General features: G+C 36.1%; 1 protein-coding gene across 1 annotated transcript in view; it reads left to right on the top strand.

Moving 5' to 3' along the window:
• The window catches only part of UVRAG (UV radiation resistance associated), a 383,943-nt gene that overhangs the window by 178,343 nt on the left and 184,135 nt on the right, over positions 1-21,465 (top strand). The window contains 2 exon segments of the mRNA XM_059067816.2: positions 3,033-3,138; positions 19,537-19,663. Of these exon segments, the coding sequence (XP_058923799.1) occupies positions 3,033-3,138; positions 19,537-19,663 (233 nt within the window).

Raw genomic sequence — 21,465 nt, 5'->3', positions numbered from 1 at the left:
TTTTTTTCTTTTTTCCCAGAAATCTAGTAAAGAAATAGACAAGGAAATAGGCAGTTGCTGTAAAATGTGGTTCTATAATCTTTGTTAGTGTTGTTGTATAAATGATGCTGTGGATCTCCATAGGAAGAAGTGCCTCTACCTGTCTGGAGCAGTTGGGAAGGCTTTTGAAGAAGAAGATATGCTTGAGCTGCCTGTTAGTAGGTTTGGGAGTATACTTATCTGTTAAGAGAGAGTGAAGCTTGTAGGCAGATAGAACAGCTCACTCAAAGGTACAGAAGGAAGAAATGGCATGATGTGTTTGGGGAGAGTTGTTAGTAGTTCAGCATTGCTGGAGTTGCGTGTGCAAGGTAAGACTATCAGAAAAGAGGCGGGGACCACATCACAAAGGGTCTCTCCTTGCTTTTAAATTTCTTTAGCGTCACCTTTGTAGGCGAGTATTGCCATCAAGAGAGTATGTATGCATTCACACCCAGAGCAGGAGGCAATAGGATGGAGGATAATCTCCTCTATTGGGTTCCTTTGGAGTCCTGAGGAAGTTGCAGAAGAGCTGATCTCATGAGTAATCTCATAAGATTTGCTCCTTTTTAGATGATCTAAGAAATCCTCAGTAACTATCAGGCAACTTCTGAAAGTGCAGAATATGTCATGAATATTTTTAGTGCAAGGTGTCATAATAATAATGTTGGCAGAGGTGTTGATGCCATCAACTCCCTGATAAAATTAACGTCCTCGTATGTAGGATAACTTTCAGTTTAGGACAGTTGACCAGTTTTAAAAATCGGAAGTAAAATATACATACCGTGAAATACTTAGATTTCAAGTTTAAATTCTGTGTATCCTCCTGTGCGCCTCATCCCAATCAAGACATGGAACATTTCCATCACCTCAGGTAGTCTTTAGTTCGCCTTGCTCTCTAGCAGTCAGTTCTGCCTACCCAGGCAACTAGCCACTCTTGATTTCTGTCACCATAGATTGCTTTTACCTGTTCTTGAACTTTGTTTAAATGGAATCATATAGTATGTACTTATTCGTTCCTGGCTTTTTTCACTCAGCATAATGTTTTTTTGAGATTTATTCATATTGTTGTGTATATCAGTGTTGTGTTCCTTTTTATTGCCAAGTAGAATTTCACTGTATGAGTATACCACAATTTGCTTATTAATTCTCCTGTTTGATGGACGTTTGGATTGTTTTCTATGAACGTTCTCATACATATCTTCTTGTGGACGTGTTTTTGTATTTCTTGAGTAAATGTAAATGGTAAGGAGTAGAAATACTGGGTCATAGGTTAGATGTATGTATAACTTTACAAGAAACAGTTTTCCAGAGTGACGATACTGTTTTATACTTTTATCACCGATGCATGCAAGTTTCAGTTGCTGCACATCCTTGCTAGCATCAGGTGTTGTCATTTTAATTTTAGTTATTCTAACAAGTGTGAAATGCTATCTCATTACGATTTTAATTTTCATTACCATGATGACTAAGAATTTGAGCACCTTTTCCTATGCTTATTGACCTTTCTTATATCTTCTTTTGTGAAGTGTTTCACTCTTTTGCCCATTTTTAATTGGATTGTCTCTTTGTTACTGGTTTGTAAGAGTTCTTTATATACTCCAGGCACAGTACTTTGTCGAATTAATGTTTTACAAATATTTTCTCCCAGTCCATGGACTGCTTTTATATTTTCTTAACAACATCTTTAGATGAAAAGACATTTTTTATTTCAGCAGTGCCTAATTTATCCATTTTTAATTTTAAGGTTAGTGCTTTTTGTGTCTTCTCTAAGAAATCTTTGCCTACTCCAAGGTTGCAAGAGTTTCTGTGTTTTCCTCTACAGATTTTATGACTCTAGCTTTTATGTTTATACTATGATCTCCTTGAATTAATTTTTTTTGTGCTGTGAGGTAGGGAATGAGATTCATTCCCTACCTCACAGCAACTGTGTTTATCCACTGTTCCAGCACCATTTGTTTAAAAAACTTTCCTTTTTCCATTAATTTGCCTAGGTTCCTTTGTCCAAAATCAGTTGGCCGTATATGTGTAGGTCTGTTTCTATACTCTTTATTCTGTTCCATTGATCTGTTTTTTGATCCTTATGCCAGTACCAGATTGTTTTGATTATGTAGCTTTATAAAAAAGGAAGTCTTGAAATCTGGCAGATTTAAAGGTTGGTTTATCTCTTCTAGATTCTTTGTTTTTCTATATAATTTATAGTATCAGCCTCTTAATTTCTACAAAAAGAAGCACACATACACATAAAAACAAAGCCTGTTGGGATTGGGATTGTGACTGTGAAATTATTGACCCATATATAGAAATATAACTGAGTGTTTGTTGACCTTGTGTCCTGTGACATTATTGGTTCTAGTAGTTGTTTTGTGGATTCCTAATGATTTTCTACATGAAAATCATGTTACCTGTGAATAAAGACAATTTGACCATTTTTAGTATGTACATGTATACAAAATATATAAGCTATACTTGAAGACAAAGAGACAAAGAAAAACACAAACCCATAATTAAAGCAAAAATGAAAAATAGTTAATTTTTTCAATGCTCCTTGTTTCAAAGGGGCTGCTGCTTTAATTCAGTCTTCTTAACTTGGAATTATTGTTAATTTTTTTTTCTTTATGGATACCCAACAAGTAATAGCCTTCATAGCAGTGGGTTTTTTTGGTGACTTTAGTAATGTAGTTAATTTCTCTGGGCCTCAGTTTCCTATCTGTAAAATGATAGGGTTCAATCAGATTATTTTCTAAGGTCTCTTTCAGGTTTCCTGTGAGTTCTTCATTTTAGCTCTCAATACAGACAGTCAGATGGGTATAGAAAGGGTGTTTTTAGAACATATCGTGACTCTTGTTATTTCCCTATTGTAAATATGCTAGAGAATTGTGAAATCATCAGTTGAGTTCATTATTAATTCTCTTTATCCTGGAAACGTTGTCCTCATTTTGTTCCATTTATGCCTGTGGCTCTGTGTTGAGTTTATAGTTAACTCACTTAAATTTTTCTACAACTTTTATTTCTAGGCTTCATAGAGCCCAGTGTGCAATTAAACAGACTCAGGTAACTGTTCAGAAAATTGGAAAGGAAATTGAAGAAAAACTAAGACTCACATCTACAAGCAATGAGCTGGTAGGTTTTTATATATTAACCTATTTAAATTCCTTGATTTCTAAATGTGATCACTGTATTCTTCTTGTATTTATTTCCCTCTTTTTTCCCCAAAAAGACTTCAGGTAGTTTTTTCTTTCTTTTTATTTTTTCCTCTTAATGTTTCACTGAGACGTCTGTTGGCATTTAAATGTTATAAATAAACTTTCCCATCTGCTAATAGTGTGACATACAAAGTGCCTGCCTTTTTATGCTAGTTGAAACTTTAGATTACATACAATTACTTAGAAGATAATCAAAAACTATTTTATTAATATCTTATAAATGTGAACTCTAGACATGAACTGTATAGTGAATGAAAAATAGCTGCCAGAAGAAAAAAAATAATAAACTGTAGATACTAATCTGCTTTTAAAAGATGAATTTAAAATTATTTGGATTGAATTTAATAGGTTAGTTTATGGACAGTGTTCTCTTTTGGGAAAGATTCTTTTAATGAGGTATTTCCAAAGAAATAGAAATTCCAATCCAAATGGACAGATTTAAGATATTAGTATAATTTGGGGGTTGCTTTATACTCTTTCCTAGAGGGGAAAAATATATTAATTTTGGAACAAAGACTCTGTCTTTTTAAGCAGAATAGTGGGTATAACTAATAAATGGAACTTTTCTCAAAATGAAGTCACAGTGCTAATGATAGCTTTTGATGAAATTTGTGCTATAGTTAATGATACTTAAAACTCAAATCCTCAAATTAAGTCCGAAGTGAAAAATTTGAAGTATTTGTTTGCACAAACTCAATACCATAGATAGGCAGTATCTTCCAGCTGTTGTTCACAGCACTATCAACTTGGCAAAAGGTCTTTTTGTCCCCAAACAAAAGTTCCATTATCTGTAAGATTTGTCTGAGATAATAATTCAATGGATGAACTATAGAAAGCAACATTGCAATTAACCTATACAGACTTCTCTCTCATTGATAAAGTATTTAATCTATATAAAACTGCTGACTTTGACCTATAAATGGCAGTGTCATATAGTTCAGTCTAATATGTAAAAGTGCTGTACCTGGCACATAGCATGCATACAAAATATGGTAGCTGCAATAACTATGGTAGTGACACTTTTTATTCATAGGACTTTTCACACCTATGGAAAATCTTCCACTTTGGAGAAGCTATTAAACCACCTCCTTTTGTAATTTAGGTCAAATAAAGGACCAAACTCCAGGCCACAGATATATTGGAGGAGGAGAAAAAATAGCTAGTTTTAATCCTTTCTGTAGTGTACAAAAATACCACATTTTTAGAGCCTTTGGGGAGAAACTGCTAGGTTTTTTCTTATTTTCCTCTCTCAAGGCAAGACTGGGAAATTACTTATTTCATTAAGTGACAGCATATGTTTTGTCTCAGTATGGAAAAATGTATGTTTAATCCTATTTTTCTAAAATATAAGTGGTGACACTCAGAGCAAGGTGATAGAATGTATGAGTTTAAAGAGGTCAGGTTCAGAGGTTCACTGTGTGTTTTTATGCGGCCTAGTCAACATATAAGAAAATCACTGGATTTTTGAACTGAAAGTGAGCCTAGAAGTCTAGTTCCCTTATAACCTCACTTAAAACCACACTCCCCTCAGTACCTTCTGTCCCCTTCCCTGTTTTGTTTTTCTCCGTAGTATTTATTACCCTTTAACGTGCTATACACTTCACATATATATTTTATTTGTCCCTCTAAACTCTGTGAGGAGAGGGATTTTTGTCTATTTTTTTTTTCCTCATGGCTGTATTTCCCAGTGTCTAGAAAAGTGTTTGACACACAGTAGGAGCTCAATAAATATTTGATGAATTTAAGGATGAATCTAGTGTAATCTCTTTTTAAAAGAACAGGAAAATGAGACCTAAAGAAAGTAAGCAACTTTCCCATGATCATTGACAAATAGAGAAGTTTTGGTTTCCTTGTCTCCTTTCAGAGAGTAATACCAGGTACTTGTTTGTTATCTACTATAAGGTTTACCTGTAGGAAATCAGAATCCTTTACTATTATATTTTTTTCTTCATCCCCTTTCCAAATTGGCCCAAGGTCATTATACTTCAACCCAAGCATTTTCAATATATAAGAATTAATTTCAGTCTAAGTATAAATATAGTCAGAAGGCGTATTTGATGTGTAAAGAAATCACATTACCTTCTAAGATCAAATGTAGTTAACTGTTTAGAAGAAATTGGGTTCATACTAGATGACTTTCGAAACTTTGACATCTTCTCGTCAACGTCCAACATAATTTTTTGACATTTAATTATGTTTTTTAGGAAATTTCTGCTGTTGTCATTTTGAATTTTTGCTTAAATGTTTTGGATTTTGTCAAATTGCCTTTTCTTGTATCTGTTGAGATAATTTTATGTTTTTCTCTTGTATTATGATAGTGAAGTACATTGATTTTTGAATGTTCATCCAACTTAGGATTGCTGGGGAAAGCCCCTCTTGTTCATGATGAATTATTCTTTTTATGTATATTTCTAGATTCAATGTGCTAAAATTTTGTAAAGGATTTTTGCATCTATATTAAGGTGGAATATTAATCTGAAGTTTTGTTTTCTTGTCATCTCGTTGTTTGGTTTTGTTGGGGTAATGTTGGTCACAACTAGTGAATTGGGAAGCGTTTCCTCTGTTTTCTGGAAGAGTAAGTGTAGAATTGGAATTATTTCTTAAAGGTTGGTAGAATTTACCGGTGAAGCCATCTGGGCCTTTGTGGAGTCTTCTTTGTGGGCTTTGAGTTAGGAATTCAAGTCTTTAATAGTTGAGGTGTTACTGAAGTTAGCTACTTCTTGAGTAAGCTTTGGTTGCTTGTGTCTTTCAGGGATTTGTGCATTTCATTTAAGAGGTGGGTCTTTTAAATTTTAGCTATTGGGTATATAGTGCTTTCTTATTTTGGTTTATAATTGTATTTCTGTTGTGATAATTTTTCATATCTTTATTGGTTATCTTTTAAGAGGTGTAATTTTAAATATTTTTGCCCATTAGGAAAAGAAAAACTCTCTTTAGATTTACAGAAAACTTGTAAAGATAGTTCAGAAAGGTTCCATACACCTTTCATCCAGTTTCCCTTAATGTTAACTTCTTGTATAGCCGTGTTACATTTGACATGATACATACAACTTGGTATATCATCAAACCAAGAAATTAGCATTGATACATTACTATTAACTGTGCATTTTATTCAGGTTTCACCAGTGTTTCCACTATGTCATTTTTATTTTACAGCAGTTTTAGATTTATAGAATTATTACAAAGATAGTACAGAGAGTTACCCTGTAAACCCCACACCCAGTTTCTCCCATTATTAACATCTTACCTTAGTATGGTACATTTGTCATAATTATTGAACCTGTATTGATAAGTCATCATTAACTAAAGTCCATGCTTTATTCAGATTTCCTAAATTTTTACCTAATGTCCCTTTTCTGTTCCAGGATCTCATCCAGGAAACCATACTGCTTTTAGTAGCTATGCTTCCTTAGACTTTTCTTGGTTGTGAAAATTCCTCAGACTTTGGTTTTTTTGATAACTTTGACAGTTTTAAGGATTACTAGGTCAGCTGTTTTATATAATATCCCTTGATTGGGGTTTGTCTGATGTTTTGTTCTGATTAGACTGGATTCTAATGTCTTTTTTTGTTCCAGTATCCAGTCTAGGACACCACACTGTCCTAGTCATCATGACTTCCTAGGCTTCTTTGATCTTTGACAGTTTTTCATTCTTTACTATTTTTAAATTGCCATGACTAATCACTGTTGATAGTAACCTTGATCACTAGGTTAAGTTGATGTCTCCCAGGTTTATGCACTCTAGAGTTCCCTTTCCCTGCTCAATTTTTTGAAAGCCCAGCCTCCACTCCAGAGGAGGAGACTGAGGCTCCACCTCCTGGAGGGGAGACTATCTACACACATTATTTGGGTACTTTGTGAGGAAGATTTGTCCCTTCTTCCCTCCACGCATTTATTTATTCAGTCGTTTAATTATCAGTATGGATTTGTATCTATTTATTTTATACTTTAGGTTACAATCTGATACGATGTTCTTTATTTCCTTGCTTCAACTGTGGCATTGAGAGCTCTCTCAGGATGGCTTCTGTGTCCTTTCGATATGCCCTCATCTCTTTTTTGTTTGTTTGTTTTTTAAAGCAAGTTCTTAATTTCTGGCACTATGTGATCTGGACTCATCAGGTATTTTCCCTGTCTCAGCCCTAGAATCAGCCATTTCTCCTAGGAATCCTGTTCCTTTCATTGAATAATGGAATTTAGAAACAAGATCTGTGCACTGGGTGTGCTTGTTGCTTCTGAGTTGTAAGTGCTTCTAAGCCCTCTCAGTGGACAGAACTGGTATATACAGGTATCTGTCTCGCTATGTATTAAACTTAACAAACATTTATTTATTTTTTGCTGCATTGGCTCTTCTTTGCTTTGCGTGGGCTTGCTCTGGTTGCTGCGAGTAGGGGCTACTCTTCGTTGTGGTGCGTGGGCTTCTCATTGCAGTGGCTTCTCTTGTTTTGGAGCACAGGCTCTATGTGCGCGGGCTCAGTAGTTGCAGCGTGTGGGCTCAGTAGTTGTGGCACACGGGCTTAGCTGCTCCACGGCATGTGGGATCTTCCGGACCAGGGCTCGAACCCGTGTCCCCTGCATTGGCAGGCGGATTCTTAACCATTGCGCCACCAGGGAAGTCTCTTCCCTCATTTTTATTTTTATTTTTTTAATTTTAATTTTATTTATTTATTTATTTTTTTGTGGTACGCGGGCCTCTCACTGTTGTGGCCTCTCCCGTTGAGGAGCACAGGCTCAGTGGCCATGGCTCACAGGCTCAGTCGCTCCGCGGCATGTGGGATCTTCCCGGACCGGGGCACAAACCCGCGTCCCCTGCATCGGCAGGCAGACTCTCAACCACTGCGCCACCAGGGAAGCCCCCTCATTTTTAAATGGGACTTTTGTCTTCTTATGCTGTGGTTAAAGACTGTGTGGGCATGCACGTGTGTGTGTGTGTGTGTGTGTGTGTACACACACATTTCTGGATACAAGTCCTTTTTCTGGTATGTGTGTTGGCAGTATTTTCTTCTAGTCTGTGTCTTGCCTTTTTGTGTTCTTAATGATGCTTTCTAAAGAGAAAAATTTCAAAGTTTGATGAAATCCAATGTATTTTTTTAATTTATTTTATGGTTAGGGCTTTTGTGTCCTTTCTAAGAAATCAATGCCTAACACAAAGTCACATAAATTTTCTTCTGTGTTTTGTTCTAGAAATTTTATGGTTTTGGGCTTTACATGTAGATCTATGATCCATCTCAAGTTTTTTTATAAATTAAGTGAGGTAACAAACTCCCTTATTATTATAGCTTTGTTGTCTTAAAACCAGATGGGGTAAGTTCTCCAGCTTTGTTCTTTTTAAAAATTCCTGTGGGTTTCTAGGTCCTTTGTATTTACAAGTGAATTTGAGAATGAATTTATCAGTTTCTACCAAAAAAGAAAAAGTCTGCTGGAATTTTGATTAGGATTTATAGATCAATTTGTGGAGAATTGCAATTTTAACCATATTGAGTTCTCCAATCCATGAACATGGCATATCTCTTTTTTTCTAATAAATTTATTTATTTTTATTTATTTATTTTTGGTCGTGTTGGGTCTTTGTTGCTGCACATGGGCTTTCTCTAGCTGCGGAGAGCAGGGGCCACTCTTCAGTGCAGTGCGTGGGCTTCTCATTGCAGTGGCTTCTCCCGTTGGGGAGCATGGACTCTAGGCGCGTGGGCTCAGTAGTTGTGGCTTGCGGGCTCTAGAGCGTGGGCTCAGTAGTTGTGGCTCGCGGACTTAGCTGCTCTGTGACATGTGGGATCCTCCTGGACCAGGGCTTGAACCCATGCCCCCTGCATTGGCAGGCAGATTCTTAACCACTGCACCACCAGGGAAGTCCTGGCATATGTCTCTTTTATTTTGATTTTTTCCCTTAATTCTCTCAATAATATCTTATAGCTTTCACTGTAGAGATTCTGGGCATCTTTTATTAGTGTTATTCCTAAGTATTTTATGGGAGGTATTTTTGTTTGTTTTGGGCATTATTGCAAATGGGATTGTTTTTGAAATTTTGTTTCTCATTTGTCTCCTGCAAGTATATAAGAATACAATTCATTTTAATTTAGTAATCTTGCATTGCAATCTTGTTATATTAACTTTTAAATTCTAGTAGTTATTTTGTAGATTTCTTGGGATTTTCTGTATAAACAATCGTACCTGCAAACTTGGAATGCTTTATGTGCTTTAATTTTTCTGCCTTATTTCAGTATCCAGGGCATACAGTACAATGTTGAATGAAAGTGATAAACATGGAAATCCTTTACTTCTTCCTGATCATAAGGGGAAATCATTCATCCTTTCTCCATTAAATATAATGTTAGCAATGCCTTTTATTGGCTTTAGGAAGTTCCCCCTTATTCCTAGTTTCTGAATTTTATTGTGAATGGATGTTGAATTTTGTCAAATGCTTTTTCTGCATTTATTGAAATAAATGATCATGGCATTTTCTTCTTGATTCTGTTACTACGGTGAACTACATTGATTTAATTTCAAGTGTTTAACTAACATTGCATTTATGGAATAAACTAATGGCTACAGTATAGAGTACAATCTTTTTTATACCTTGCTAGATATGATCTGGTAATAATTTAAGAGTTTTTGTGCCTACATTTATTAGGGATATTGGGAAGCAGTGTTTTAAATTACTTTGTTAGGGGCTTCCCTGGTGGCGCGGTGGTTGGGAGTCCGCCTGCCGATGCAGGGGACGCGGGTTCGTGCCCCGGTCCGGGAGGATCCCACGTGCCGCGGGGCGGCTGGGCCCGTGGGCCATGGTCGCTGGGCATGTGCGTCCGGAGCCTGTGCTCTGCAACGGGAGAGGCCACGACAGTGAGAGGCCCGCGTACCGCAAAAAAAAAAAAAAAAAAAAAAATTACTTTGTTAGATTGGTATTAGGATTATGGTAGCCTGGTAAAATTAGTTGGGCAGTGTTCCTTTTGCCTACTCCACCTTGACTAGAAGTGGAAGCCTCCTGGATTTTTAACATTTTCAAATAGTCTGCCGAGATTTCATGTCTTTTTTTTTGGCGGTACTACGCGGGCCTCTCACTGTTGTGGCCTCTCCCGTTGCGGAGCACAGGCTCTGGGCGCGCAGGCTCAGCGGCCATGGCTTCCGGGCCCAGCCGCTCCGCGGCATGTGGGATCTTCCCGGACCGGGGCACGAACCCGTGTCCCCTGCATCGGCAGGCGGACTCTCAACCACTGCGCCACCAGGGAAGCCCTCATGTCTTTTTATTCATTATGAGAATATTTAACTTTTTTTTCACTTAGCATATTTGTAATAGTGACTTTCTTTGATAATTTTAATATCTGGGTCATCTCAGAGTTGGCATATGTTGATTGTCTTTTCCCTAGAGAGTGAATCACATTTTCCTGGTTCTTCATATATTGGGTAATATAGCATAGTACCCTGGACATTGTGAGTGTAATTTTGTGGAATCTCGGGATTTTGTTGCTTTGTTCCAAGAATATTGATGTTTTAATTCTAGCGGGTAGTTAACTTGGTTAGGCTCAAACTGTCATGCCTGCAATGGACATTGCCTCCGATTTCAGGTCATTACTCTCATCCTTAGGCACAGCTGCTCTCTGTTTGCCTCATACAGGTATGATTTAGGATTCAGAAACTCAGATTGAATTTAAACAGAATTCAGGGTGCCCCATTCTCTGGCTTCCTCCATTCTGGTGGCCTTGATTGCCTAATCTCTTTTCCCTGGTTCCTCCTGCCAGAAAGATAGTTGTCTTTCTGTTGGTGTTTAACCATAGACACCCTCAGGGCAAAGTCACAGAAAAGGGGAATTTCACTCCTCATGTTGGTTGTTTGCACCAGGTTCTGAGTTTACCCCCAAATCTGCCTGCCATTGATCAATTTTTAGAACCCTCATGTAGTAGCTTTTTGTATTTTTATCTAGAGTCGATAGCTGTTATTTATGGAAGGACCAGTTTGATAGGTACTTATTCTCTTATACCAAACACAAAACTCCTGTGTGTTTTATTATTACATATAATTTTGCTTTATCTCCCTAGCTGGACCTGGGTTCTAGGCCTGATATGGCCACTGAATCTATGAAATTAATGGATTGGATTAAATATTTTCTAAGGAAAATTTTGCCCTTTCTTACTGGCTGAGCAGGTATATGTACAATAAAAACAATCTGTAAATGACGTTTTAAAGCAAATTTGTTAACTTATGGGACAACTGCCATAGTTCTAAAACTTTTTTTCAGATTGTTAATTATTTCAATTTTTTGGTGGGAAAACTAGTATAGATGAATAATGCCCTAAACCACTCAGGACCCCTTTATACTCTAAATATTGTAAAGATCTCAAAGAATTTAGGGTATATCTATTGATAATGCCTAGGTTAATAAAACACAGATGAATCCTCACATTTACTTCTGCAATCAATCTGTTGTGATATCACAGATCTTATAGACTGGAAAACACTATACAGTTATGAGAAAATGAGAGTGAAAAAGGGAGATAGCAGCTTAGTATTATTATGAAAATATTTTTGATCTCACAGACTGAAATGGTGTTAGGAATCCTCATGGTTTCCTGAACCATGCTTTGATAGCTTTTGCCTAAAAAGCCTTTTTGGCTCCAGCATAATCTACAAGAAGAAAATTGTTTAATATGTCATTTACAGATTGGTGTGTCATACTGAAAAGAATCTTTAACATTGTCCATCACTGTCTTTGTAAAGATGCTTAAAAAGGAGTATGCTTGCAAAGAGAATGCATCTGTGATTTTCAGATCACAGACAGTGTTGTATAAAAACACTAAAATCCAATCAAAAGTGATCCTTTGGAGATGTACATATGACATTAACTATACTTGGAGTAAAAAGGTAAGTAGAATGCAGAAACCATTAGAAGATATTATACTTATGGAATATTAAGATCTTTGAGTACTTAGATTCATTTGAAAGGAAGCAGAACCAGATTCCACTTGGTCAGGGTTTGTTTACTCATCAGAAATTAGAGCCAACAATGCTGGTTTTGAATGACTTGATTTATTTCTGTAAATGGGCCAGTTTTTGCACATGGGCCATACACAAACACACTATACACACACTTTCCTGTATTAGTTTAGTATTTAGACTAACTTGTACCCTTAGTTCTTTGATTCTAGTAAACATAACCCAATTTGAGCATGTACCCTGGAATAGAGCAGATTAACCCCCCTACCTATGCATATCCCTGTGTTCTTTGAAGAGTTGTTTTTCTTTTCTATTTTTTTTCTCTACATAGGTAGAATCTAGTTTACATATTTTTTGGAGAAATTCGAGTTAAGGAAATTGAACACATCTCTTTGTGGAAAAAGATTGCTTCCTAAGAGTTTGTTTGTTTTTTTTTTTTTTTTGCGGTACGCGGGCCTCTCACTGTTGTGTCCTCTCCCGTTGCGGAGCACAGGCTCTGGACGCGCAGGCTCAGCGGCCATGGCTTACAGGCCTATCCGCTCTGCGGCATGTGGGATCTTCCCGGACTGGGGCACGAACCCGTGTCCCCTGCATCGGCAGGCGGACTCTTCAACCACTGCGCCCCCAGGGAAGCCCTAAGAATTTGTATATTTTTTCCCTCAGTGATGTAAAAACACTGATCACACTACTGGATTACCAAAGAAACCCAAATTGTTTCCTGAGTACTCTTTCTTTCATGATAAGCAGCCTCACTGACTTTTGGTCTTTGTTTTTACAGGGAGTTGGCAGGACAAAATGGCTTTTGTCTCCACTGGACCCAAGCCCTTAGAAAACAGAAACTGTTCTCATTTATCTAGAAACACATAGTAGGGCCTTCATAAATATTTGATACGTTCAGAAAAAAATTGCTTAGGAATGTTTTATATTTCATAGAGTTTACCAGTCAAATACAATAATGATGATTGGAAATAAGCTTTACTGCTTGAATGTCTTTAACAGATGATCATACCATCTGTTCAGAATCAGTATTTCAGAGATGAGGAAGAAAGCATTTTGGGTGAGAAACGATAGCTGTAAAGTACTTTCCACACAACTGCCAAAAGTCATTTTCCATGCCCATTGCCTCAACAAGGCCATACCATTACTCATCTCACTGAGTACCCATGCTTCCTCATTGTCTGTGAATCAAATACAGGTGCTGAGTTTTTTCTTTTGAAGTTTTCCACCAGCTCATCCCAGGGCTTAATAACCTATTCAGTTTACTTAATGAATGTTTTTTTCTCCCCATTAAGATTTTACTTAATATATGTCTTAGGAAGGAGACTGGTTAAGATTTTTGTCATGGAAAATAATGGAAAGCATATTATTGACACTATTGATACAGACTAGGAGAGAAGGATTCATACCTTCATAGTGCAGTAATTGTGTGTGAATGCAAACATGTGCAGGCACATATACGTTTGTGGGGGTAGGATTTCAGATTTTATCTGGAGGCAAATTGTGGCAAGGTATTTGGATAAAAGGGCGTCAGAGTAAAGTTTAAACCATGGCTTTATAGGTTGAAGTAGGAAATATTTTTATGGAAAGATAAGTTAACAAACTTATTTGGTAAACTTAATTGTATCTTTGGTAGAACGTGTCTGGGATTTGTTTTATTAAATGAACATTCAGTAAAATTGACTTTTTTGAGGTACAGTTCTATCACTTAAAAAAAAAATGAACTTTGTGTTTTAGAGTAGTTTTAAGTTTACAGAAAAATTGTGCAGAAAGTACAGAAAGTCCCCCCCCATTTCTTTTGTTATTAACATCTTATATTAGAGTGATACATTTACTATTGTTGAATCAATATTAATACAATATTATTAACTAAAGTCTGTAGTTTACCTTCGGGTTCACTCTTTGTGTTGTATAGTTCTATGAGTTTTGACAAAGGCACAGTGTCATGTATCCACCATTACAGTGTCATACAGAATCGTTTCACTGGCCTAAAGATCCTCCATGCTTCACCTATTTATACTTTTTTCCTTCCCTCAGAACACCTGGCAACCACTGATCTTTTTACTGTCTCTACAGTTTTGCCTTTTTCAGAATGTAACATAGTTGGAGTCATACAGCATGTAGCTTTTCCAGATTGGCTTCTTTTACTTAGCTATATGCATTTAAGGTTCCCTCATGTCTTTTTGATAGCTTTTCATAGCTCGTTTCTTTTTACTGCTGAATAATGCTCCATTGTTATTGGATATGCCACAGTTTATCTTTTGACCTATTGAGGTACATTGTGGTTGCTTCCATGTTTTGACAATTATGAATACAGCTGCTATAGGCATTTATGTGTAGGTTTTTGTGTGAACACAAGTTTTCATCTCATCTGGGTAAATATCTAGGAGCACAATTGCTGGATCATATAGTAAACCTATGTTTAGTTTTGTGAGAAACTGCCACACCATTCTCTAAAATGGCTATACCATTTTGCATTGCCATCAACAATGAATGAAAGTTCCAGTTGCTCCACATCCTTGCCAAAATTTAGTATTGCCATTGTTTTGGATTTAAACTATTCTGATAGGTGTGTAGTAGTATCTAATTGTTTTTCATTTTAAAAATTAATTTATTTTTATTTTTTGGCTGCGTTGGGTCTTCGTTGCTGCGCGTGGGCTTTCTCTAGTTGCAGCGAGTGGGGGCTACTCTTCGTTGTGGTGCGCAGGCTACTCTTTGTCATGGTGCATGGGCTTCTCATCGTGGGGGCTTCTCTTGTTGTGGAGCACAGGCTCTAGGCGCGCTGGCATCAGTAGTTGCGACACGCAGGCTCAGTGTTGTGGTTCACGGGCTCTAGAGCACAGGCTCAGTAGTTGTGGCTCACGGGCTTAGTTGTTCCACGGCCTGTGGGATCTTCCCAGACCAGGGCTCGAACCCGTGTCCCCTGCATTGGCAGGCAGATTCTTAACCACTGTGCCACCAGGGAAGCCCGTATCTAATTGTTTTAATTGCAATTCCCTGATGACTTGTGATATTGAGAATCTTTTCATATGCTTATATGCTTATTTTCATATGATTGTCTCTATATCTTCTTTGGTAAGGTGACAGTTCAGAACATTTGCCCATTTTTTAATTGGGTTGTTAATATTTCTATTGTTGAGTTTTTAGAATTCTTTGCTTATTTTATATTCTATTCTTTATCAGATAAGTGGTTTTCAAATATTTTCTCCCAGTCTGTGGCTTGTCTTTTCATTCTATTAATAGTCATTTTTGCAGAGCAGAAGTCTTAATTTTAATGAAGTCCAACTTAACAATTTCTTCTTTCATGGCTCATGTGTTTGGTGTTGTATGTAAAAAGTCATCTCCAAGCCTAAGGTCACCTAGGTTTTCTCCACTGTTATCCTCTAAAAGGTGAATAGTAATTATTATTTCACATTTAGATCTGTGATTGATTTTGAGTTAATTTTTGTGAAAGATATAGGTCTATATCTAAATTTTTTGTTTGTTTGTATGTGGGTGTCCAGTGGTTCCAGCACCATTTGGTGAAAAAGACTGTCCTTTCTCCATTGAATTGCTTTTATTCCTTTGTCAAAGATTAGTTGACCATATTTGTGTGTTTCTGTTTCTGGGCTATATATTCTGTTCCACTGATTTGTTTGTTTATTCTTTTGCCCATACCACATTGTCCTGATTACTGTAGTTTTATAGTAAGTCTTGACAGAAGATAGTGTCAGTCTTCCAACTTTGTTCTTCTCCAGTATTTTGTTGGTGATTCTGGGTTTTTTGCTTTTCTTTATAAACTTTAGAATCAGTTTGTTGATATCCACAAAATAATTTGCTGGGATGTCACTGAATCTACAGGTCAAGTTGGGAAAAATTGATATCATAATGCTGTCTTCCTATCCCTGAACATGGACAATTTCTCCATTTATTTGGGTTTCCTTTGATTTCTTTCATTGGAGTTTTGTAGTTTTCTTCATATAGATCTTCTACATAATTTGTTAGATTTGTACCTAAGTATTTTATTTTTTCATACTAACTTAATTGATGTGTTTTTAATTTCAAATTCCCATTATTCCTTGTTACATAAGAAAGCAGTTGACTTTTGTGTATTAACCCTGTATCATGCAACCTTGCTATAATCACTTGTTAGTTCCAGGAGGTTTTGGGTTGGTTTTTTGTTTTTGTTTTGTCAATTCTTTGGGATTTTCTACATAGACAATCATATCATCTGTAAACAAAGATGACTTCATTTATTTCTTTCCCAGTATACATAGCTTTTATTTCCTTTTCTTGCCTTATTGCATAGCTAGGACTTTCAGTACATGTTTAAGAGAGTGGTGAAAGGGGACATCCTGTGTTGTTCTCCAACATAGGGAGAAAGCATCTGGTTTTTCACCATTAAGTATTTTGGCAAACATTATTAGTAGGTTTCTTGGCAAGTATTCTTTACCAAATTGATGAAGTTCTCCTTTATTTCTAGTTGAATGTCACATGCTTTTTCAGCATCCATTGATATGATTACATGATTTTTTTTTTCTTTAGCCTGGTTGATGTGGTGAAATCCATTAATTGATTATTGAAAGTTAAACCTGTCTTGCTTACCTGGAATATAGTTCATTTGGCCATGGTGTATAATTCTTCCTATATGTTGATGGATTTGATTTGCTAATATTTTGTTGGGGATTTTGTACCTATGTTTATGAGAAATACTGGTCTGTAATTTTCCTTTCTAGTGATGGCTTTGGTTTCAGTGTGAGGATGATGCTGGCCTCATAGAAATGAATTAGGAAGTTCTTCTGTATTTTGGAAGATATTTTAAAAAACTGGTATAATGTGTTTTTTTTTTTTTTTTTTTTTTTTTCGGTACGCGGGCCTCTCACCGCTGTGGCCTCTCCCGTTGCGGAGCACAGGCTCCGGACGCGCAGGCTCAGCGGCCACGGCTCACGGGCCCAGCCGCTCCGCGGCACGTGGGATCTTCCCGGACCGGGGCACGAACCCGCGTCCCCTGCGTCGGCAGGCGGACTCTCAACCACTGCGCCACCAGGGAAGCCCCAGTATAATGTCTTATTTAAATGTTTGGTAAAATTTACCAGTGAAGCCATCTGGATTGGTGCTTTCTGTTTTGGAAGGTTATTAATTATTGATTTAATTTCTTTTATATATATATATATATATATATATATATATATATATATATGTATAGGCCTATTCAGATTGTCAGTTTCTCCTAGTGTGAGTTTTGGTAGATTGTCTTTCAAGGAATTGATCCATTTCATCTAAGTTACCAAATTTATGGGCATAGAGTTGTTTATAGTATTTTAAATTATTATTTTAATGTCCATGAGATCAGTTGGAATGGCTCCTCTTTCATTCTTCATATTAGTAATTTCTGTCTTTTCTTGGTTAGCCTGGCTAGAATTTTATCAATCTTACTGACCTTTTCAAAAACACAGCTTTTGGTTTTGTTTACTTTGTGATTTTCTCCATTTGATTTATTCTGTTTGGAGTTCACTAACTTCTTGAATCTGTAGATTTATTTCTTTTGCCTAATTTGGGAAGTTTTTAGCCATTATTTACTACAAGTACTTTTCATTCCTGCCCACTTTCTCCTTTCCTCCTGGTACTTGATGATACAAGTGCCAGATCTTTTGCTATCATTCCACAGATTTCTGAGGCTCTGTTCATTTTTAACTCTATTGTTTAAATTGGGCAGTTTCTATTGTTTTATCTTCCAGATTAAAGATTCTTTTCTCTATTTCCTACATTCTGCTGTTGAGCTCATTCACTGAGTTTTTTATTTCAGTTCTTTAGGTCTTCACTTTATTGAGATTTTCTGGGGTTTTTTTTGTCAAGATGTTCTATTTTTTTGTTTCAAGCATGTTCTTAATTTCTTTTTTTTAAATTAATGTTTATTGGAGTATAGTTGATTTACAATGTTGTTTTAGTTTCTACTGTACAGCAAAGTGAATCAGTTATACATTTAGATATACATATATCCACTCTTTTTTAGATTATATTCCCATATAGGTTCTCAATTTCTATTGAAGCATTTTTGTGATGGCTACTCTCAGATCGTTGTCAGATAGTTGTAACATGTCTATTTGTCTCAAGTGTTGGCATCTATTGATTATCCTTTTTTATTTACTTTGACATCTTCCTGGTTCTTGGTCTGATGAGTGCTTTTTGATTGAAACTTGTACATTTGGGGTATTATGTTATGAGTCTCTGGATCTTATTTAAACCTTCTGTTTTACCTGGCTTCCCCTGACACCTCTGGTAGTGGAAGGAAGAGGCACCATCTCATTACTGCCAGGTTGGGGTGGAAGTCCAAGTTCCCCAAGAAGCTTCCATTGACACTCATGTGGCAGAGGAGTGTTTGTGTGTGAGTGTAAGAGGGCTTGTTAGTGCTGACTAGGAATGGGAGTTCCAGCTGCCCACATAGGGAGTAAGGTGGTCTCAATAGCACTGCATAGTAGTGAAAGTTCTGACTCTCTACTTGACCTCCTCTAATATTACCCAGCAGGAAGGGAGAAGGTTATCTTGTTACAGCTGTAGTGAGGCTGCAGGCTCTCCCTGTGGTATTATCCACTGACATTATAGGGGGCTTGGTTAGTTACTGTCTGGAAGGGATGAAAGCACTAGGTCCCTACTTGGCTTTCTCCAAAATCTGTGGAATATTAGAGCACCTATGTTCAGCTAGGTCAGGATGGAAATCTACTTTTTGTTTCTATGGATTTGCTTATTTCGGTAATTTCATATATATGGAGTCTGTGGCCTTTTAAAACTGGCTTTTTTTTTAGTTAGCATAATGTTTTCAAGATTCATCCATGTTGCAGCATAAATCAGTACTTCATTTCTTGTTATTACCAAATAATATTCCATTGTATATATACCACATTTTATTTATCTGTTCATCAGATGGTGGACATTTGGATTGATTTCATTGTTTGGCTATTATGAATAATGCTGCTGTGAACATTCATATTCATATTTTTGTATGGACATGTTTTTTATTCTATTGGGTATATACATATGTCTAGAAGTAGAATTGCTGGGTCCTAAGGTAATTCTATGTTTCACATTTTGAGAACTCCATTTCTTTTTTATTATTAATTTGTGTCTTATTGTATTGTGGTGTTAGGAAAGAGGCCTGAGATATTTTATAGTGTCTTTTAGGTTCTTAGAAAGACCTGTTCCCAGATTTTAGATTTTATTTCTACTCTGTTCTTTGCTTACATCTGTATTCTTTCCATTAAAATGACAAGTGCTGATAAGTAAGTTACTCAAGAGATCTATAAGTTACATGAGTATTAAAGTGCTTTAAACCAATCACATTTTGAAACATTGTGAGTGCACAGTTATTCATAGGCATAACTTTTATATTCATAAATTTACCTGTGCTTTTAATTATTTAGAAAAAAGAAAGTGAGTGCCTGCAATTAAAAATTTTGGTGCTTCGAAATGAACTGGAAAGACAGAAGAAAGCTTTGGGACGGGAGGTGGCATTACTGCATAAGGAACAAATTGCATTACAGGACAAAGGTGAGTAAAAACACCATACAAACAGCCTAGCCTCCACATTCAGTAATTTTCCTTTCTTTTTCTTCATAGGCTCAAATAGTCATCTTTGTATAAATATACTAAAACAATTTTTTTTTTATTTTTGAAGTATTTTGAAGTTAATACTTACAGTATAGTGTATACACACACAGCACACTTCACATTTTCACAATGAACACACTTGCATAAGCAGAATCCCCATCAAAAAACAGAGACAAGGACCCCAGAAGCCCATAAGTTTCATGTTCTCTTCCATTCATGGCATCTCTAGCCAGACTAACTACTACCTTGACTCACTATACCATAGATTGGGTTTGCCTAATTTTGAACTTTATACACATAGAACCATATAATATGTACATTTTATGTGCTGGCTTTTGTTCAACATTTTATTTGTAAGATTCATCCCTACCTGAATGTAATGTAGTCTTAGTTTATTTTTGCTGCCAGTAGTATTACACTGAATGAACATGTATTTATTTATTCTTGCTTTTGGCATTTCATTAATTTCTAGTTTGGGACTATTACAGGTAATGATTCTGTGAATGGTATAGTACATGTTTCTTAAAGAAGTTTTTAAATGCATTTCTTTTGGATATAAACCCAGGAGAAGAATTACATAGTCATAGCATATGCATATCTTCAGCTTTAGTAGGTTGTGTCCAAAAGTTTTCCAAAGTAGTTGTGCCATTTTACCTCTTCTCCATCCAGCAATGTATCCTCCATCCTTGTCAGTGTTTGGTACTTTCTGTCTTTTGTATTTTAGCCTTCCTAGTGGGTATGTTGTTAGTGTCTCCTTGCAATTTTAATTTTGATTTCCCTGAAGACTAATGAAGTTGAACACTATTTTGTATGTTTCTTGCTGATTAGGATACATTCCTTTTGAAGCACCTGTTAAAAGTCTTTTGCTGCTCCCCCCACTTCTATTGGTTTGAGTAATACAGTTTTTTGATTATATATTATGGATATGGTTTCTTTGAAATATGCATTGCAAATTTATTCTCCCATTCTGTGGCTTGCTAGTTCACCCTTTTGTGATACCTTTATATGAACACAAGCTCCATTTTATCAATCTTGTCTTTTCTAGTTAAGGTCTTTTGTGTCTAGTTTAAGAAATATTTGTCTATTTTAATGTCATAAAGTTCTTCTGTGTTTTCTTTTTAAATGCTTTACTCTTGAACTTTTTACATTTATATCTATAATTCATCAGAAATTGATTTTTTTGTGTATGATGTTAGGTAAGAGTCAAGACTCACTTTTTACATATAGATAGTCAATTGGCCCAGCACCATTTATTGAAAACCATCCTTTCCCCATTGCACTGCTGTTTCTCTTTTGTCATAAATAAGGTAAACATATACTTGTCTGTTACAAGACCATCTGTTCTGTTTCACTGAACTATTACTCTATTCTTTTGCCCTTATCTTACTGTTTTAATTTCTCATGTTATATTTGGTCTTGCTCTCTGTTAAAGTTCTTCAGCTTAGCTGTTCTTCAAGATCACCTAGGTTATTCTTGTCCTTTTGCATTTTCATGAGAACTTCTACACAGAAAAGAAACCTTATTAGGATTTTGATTGGAAATACATTTGATATATTTGCCAACACAGTTGGGGTTAATAGACATCTTTACAGTAGAGTCTTCCAATCCAAGAAAATGGTATATGCCTTTGTTTGTTAGATCATTTTTACAAAATCTTATTGAAATAAAGTAGTTGTTAGTAAATGGATGTTTTCCATGATTCACTAAATTTATCAATATTTCTATTTTTGATGTTTTATGAT

Source organism: Kogia breviceps, chromosome 7 (assembly GCF_026419965.1).
Source record: "Kogia breviceps isolate mKogBre1 chromosome 7, mKogBre1 haplotype 1, whole genome shotgun sequence".
NCBI classification, from domain to species: Eukaryota; Metazoa; Chordata; class Mammalia; order Artiodactyla; family Physeteridae; genus Kogia; species Kogia breviceps.
Note: the sequence above shows the minus strand (reverse complement) of the source record. Positions and strands in the feature narration are given on the sequence as shown.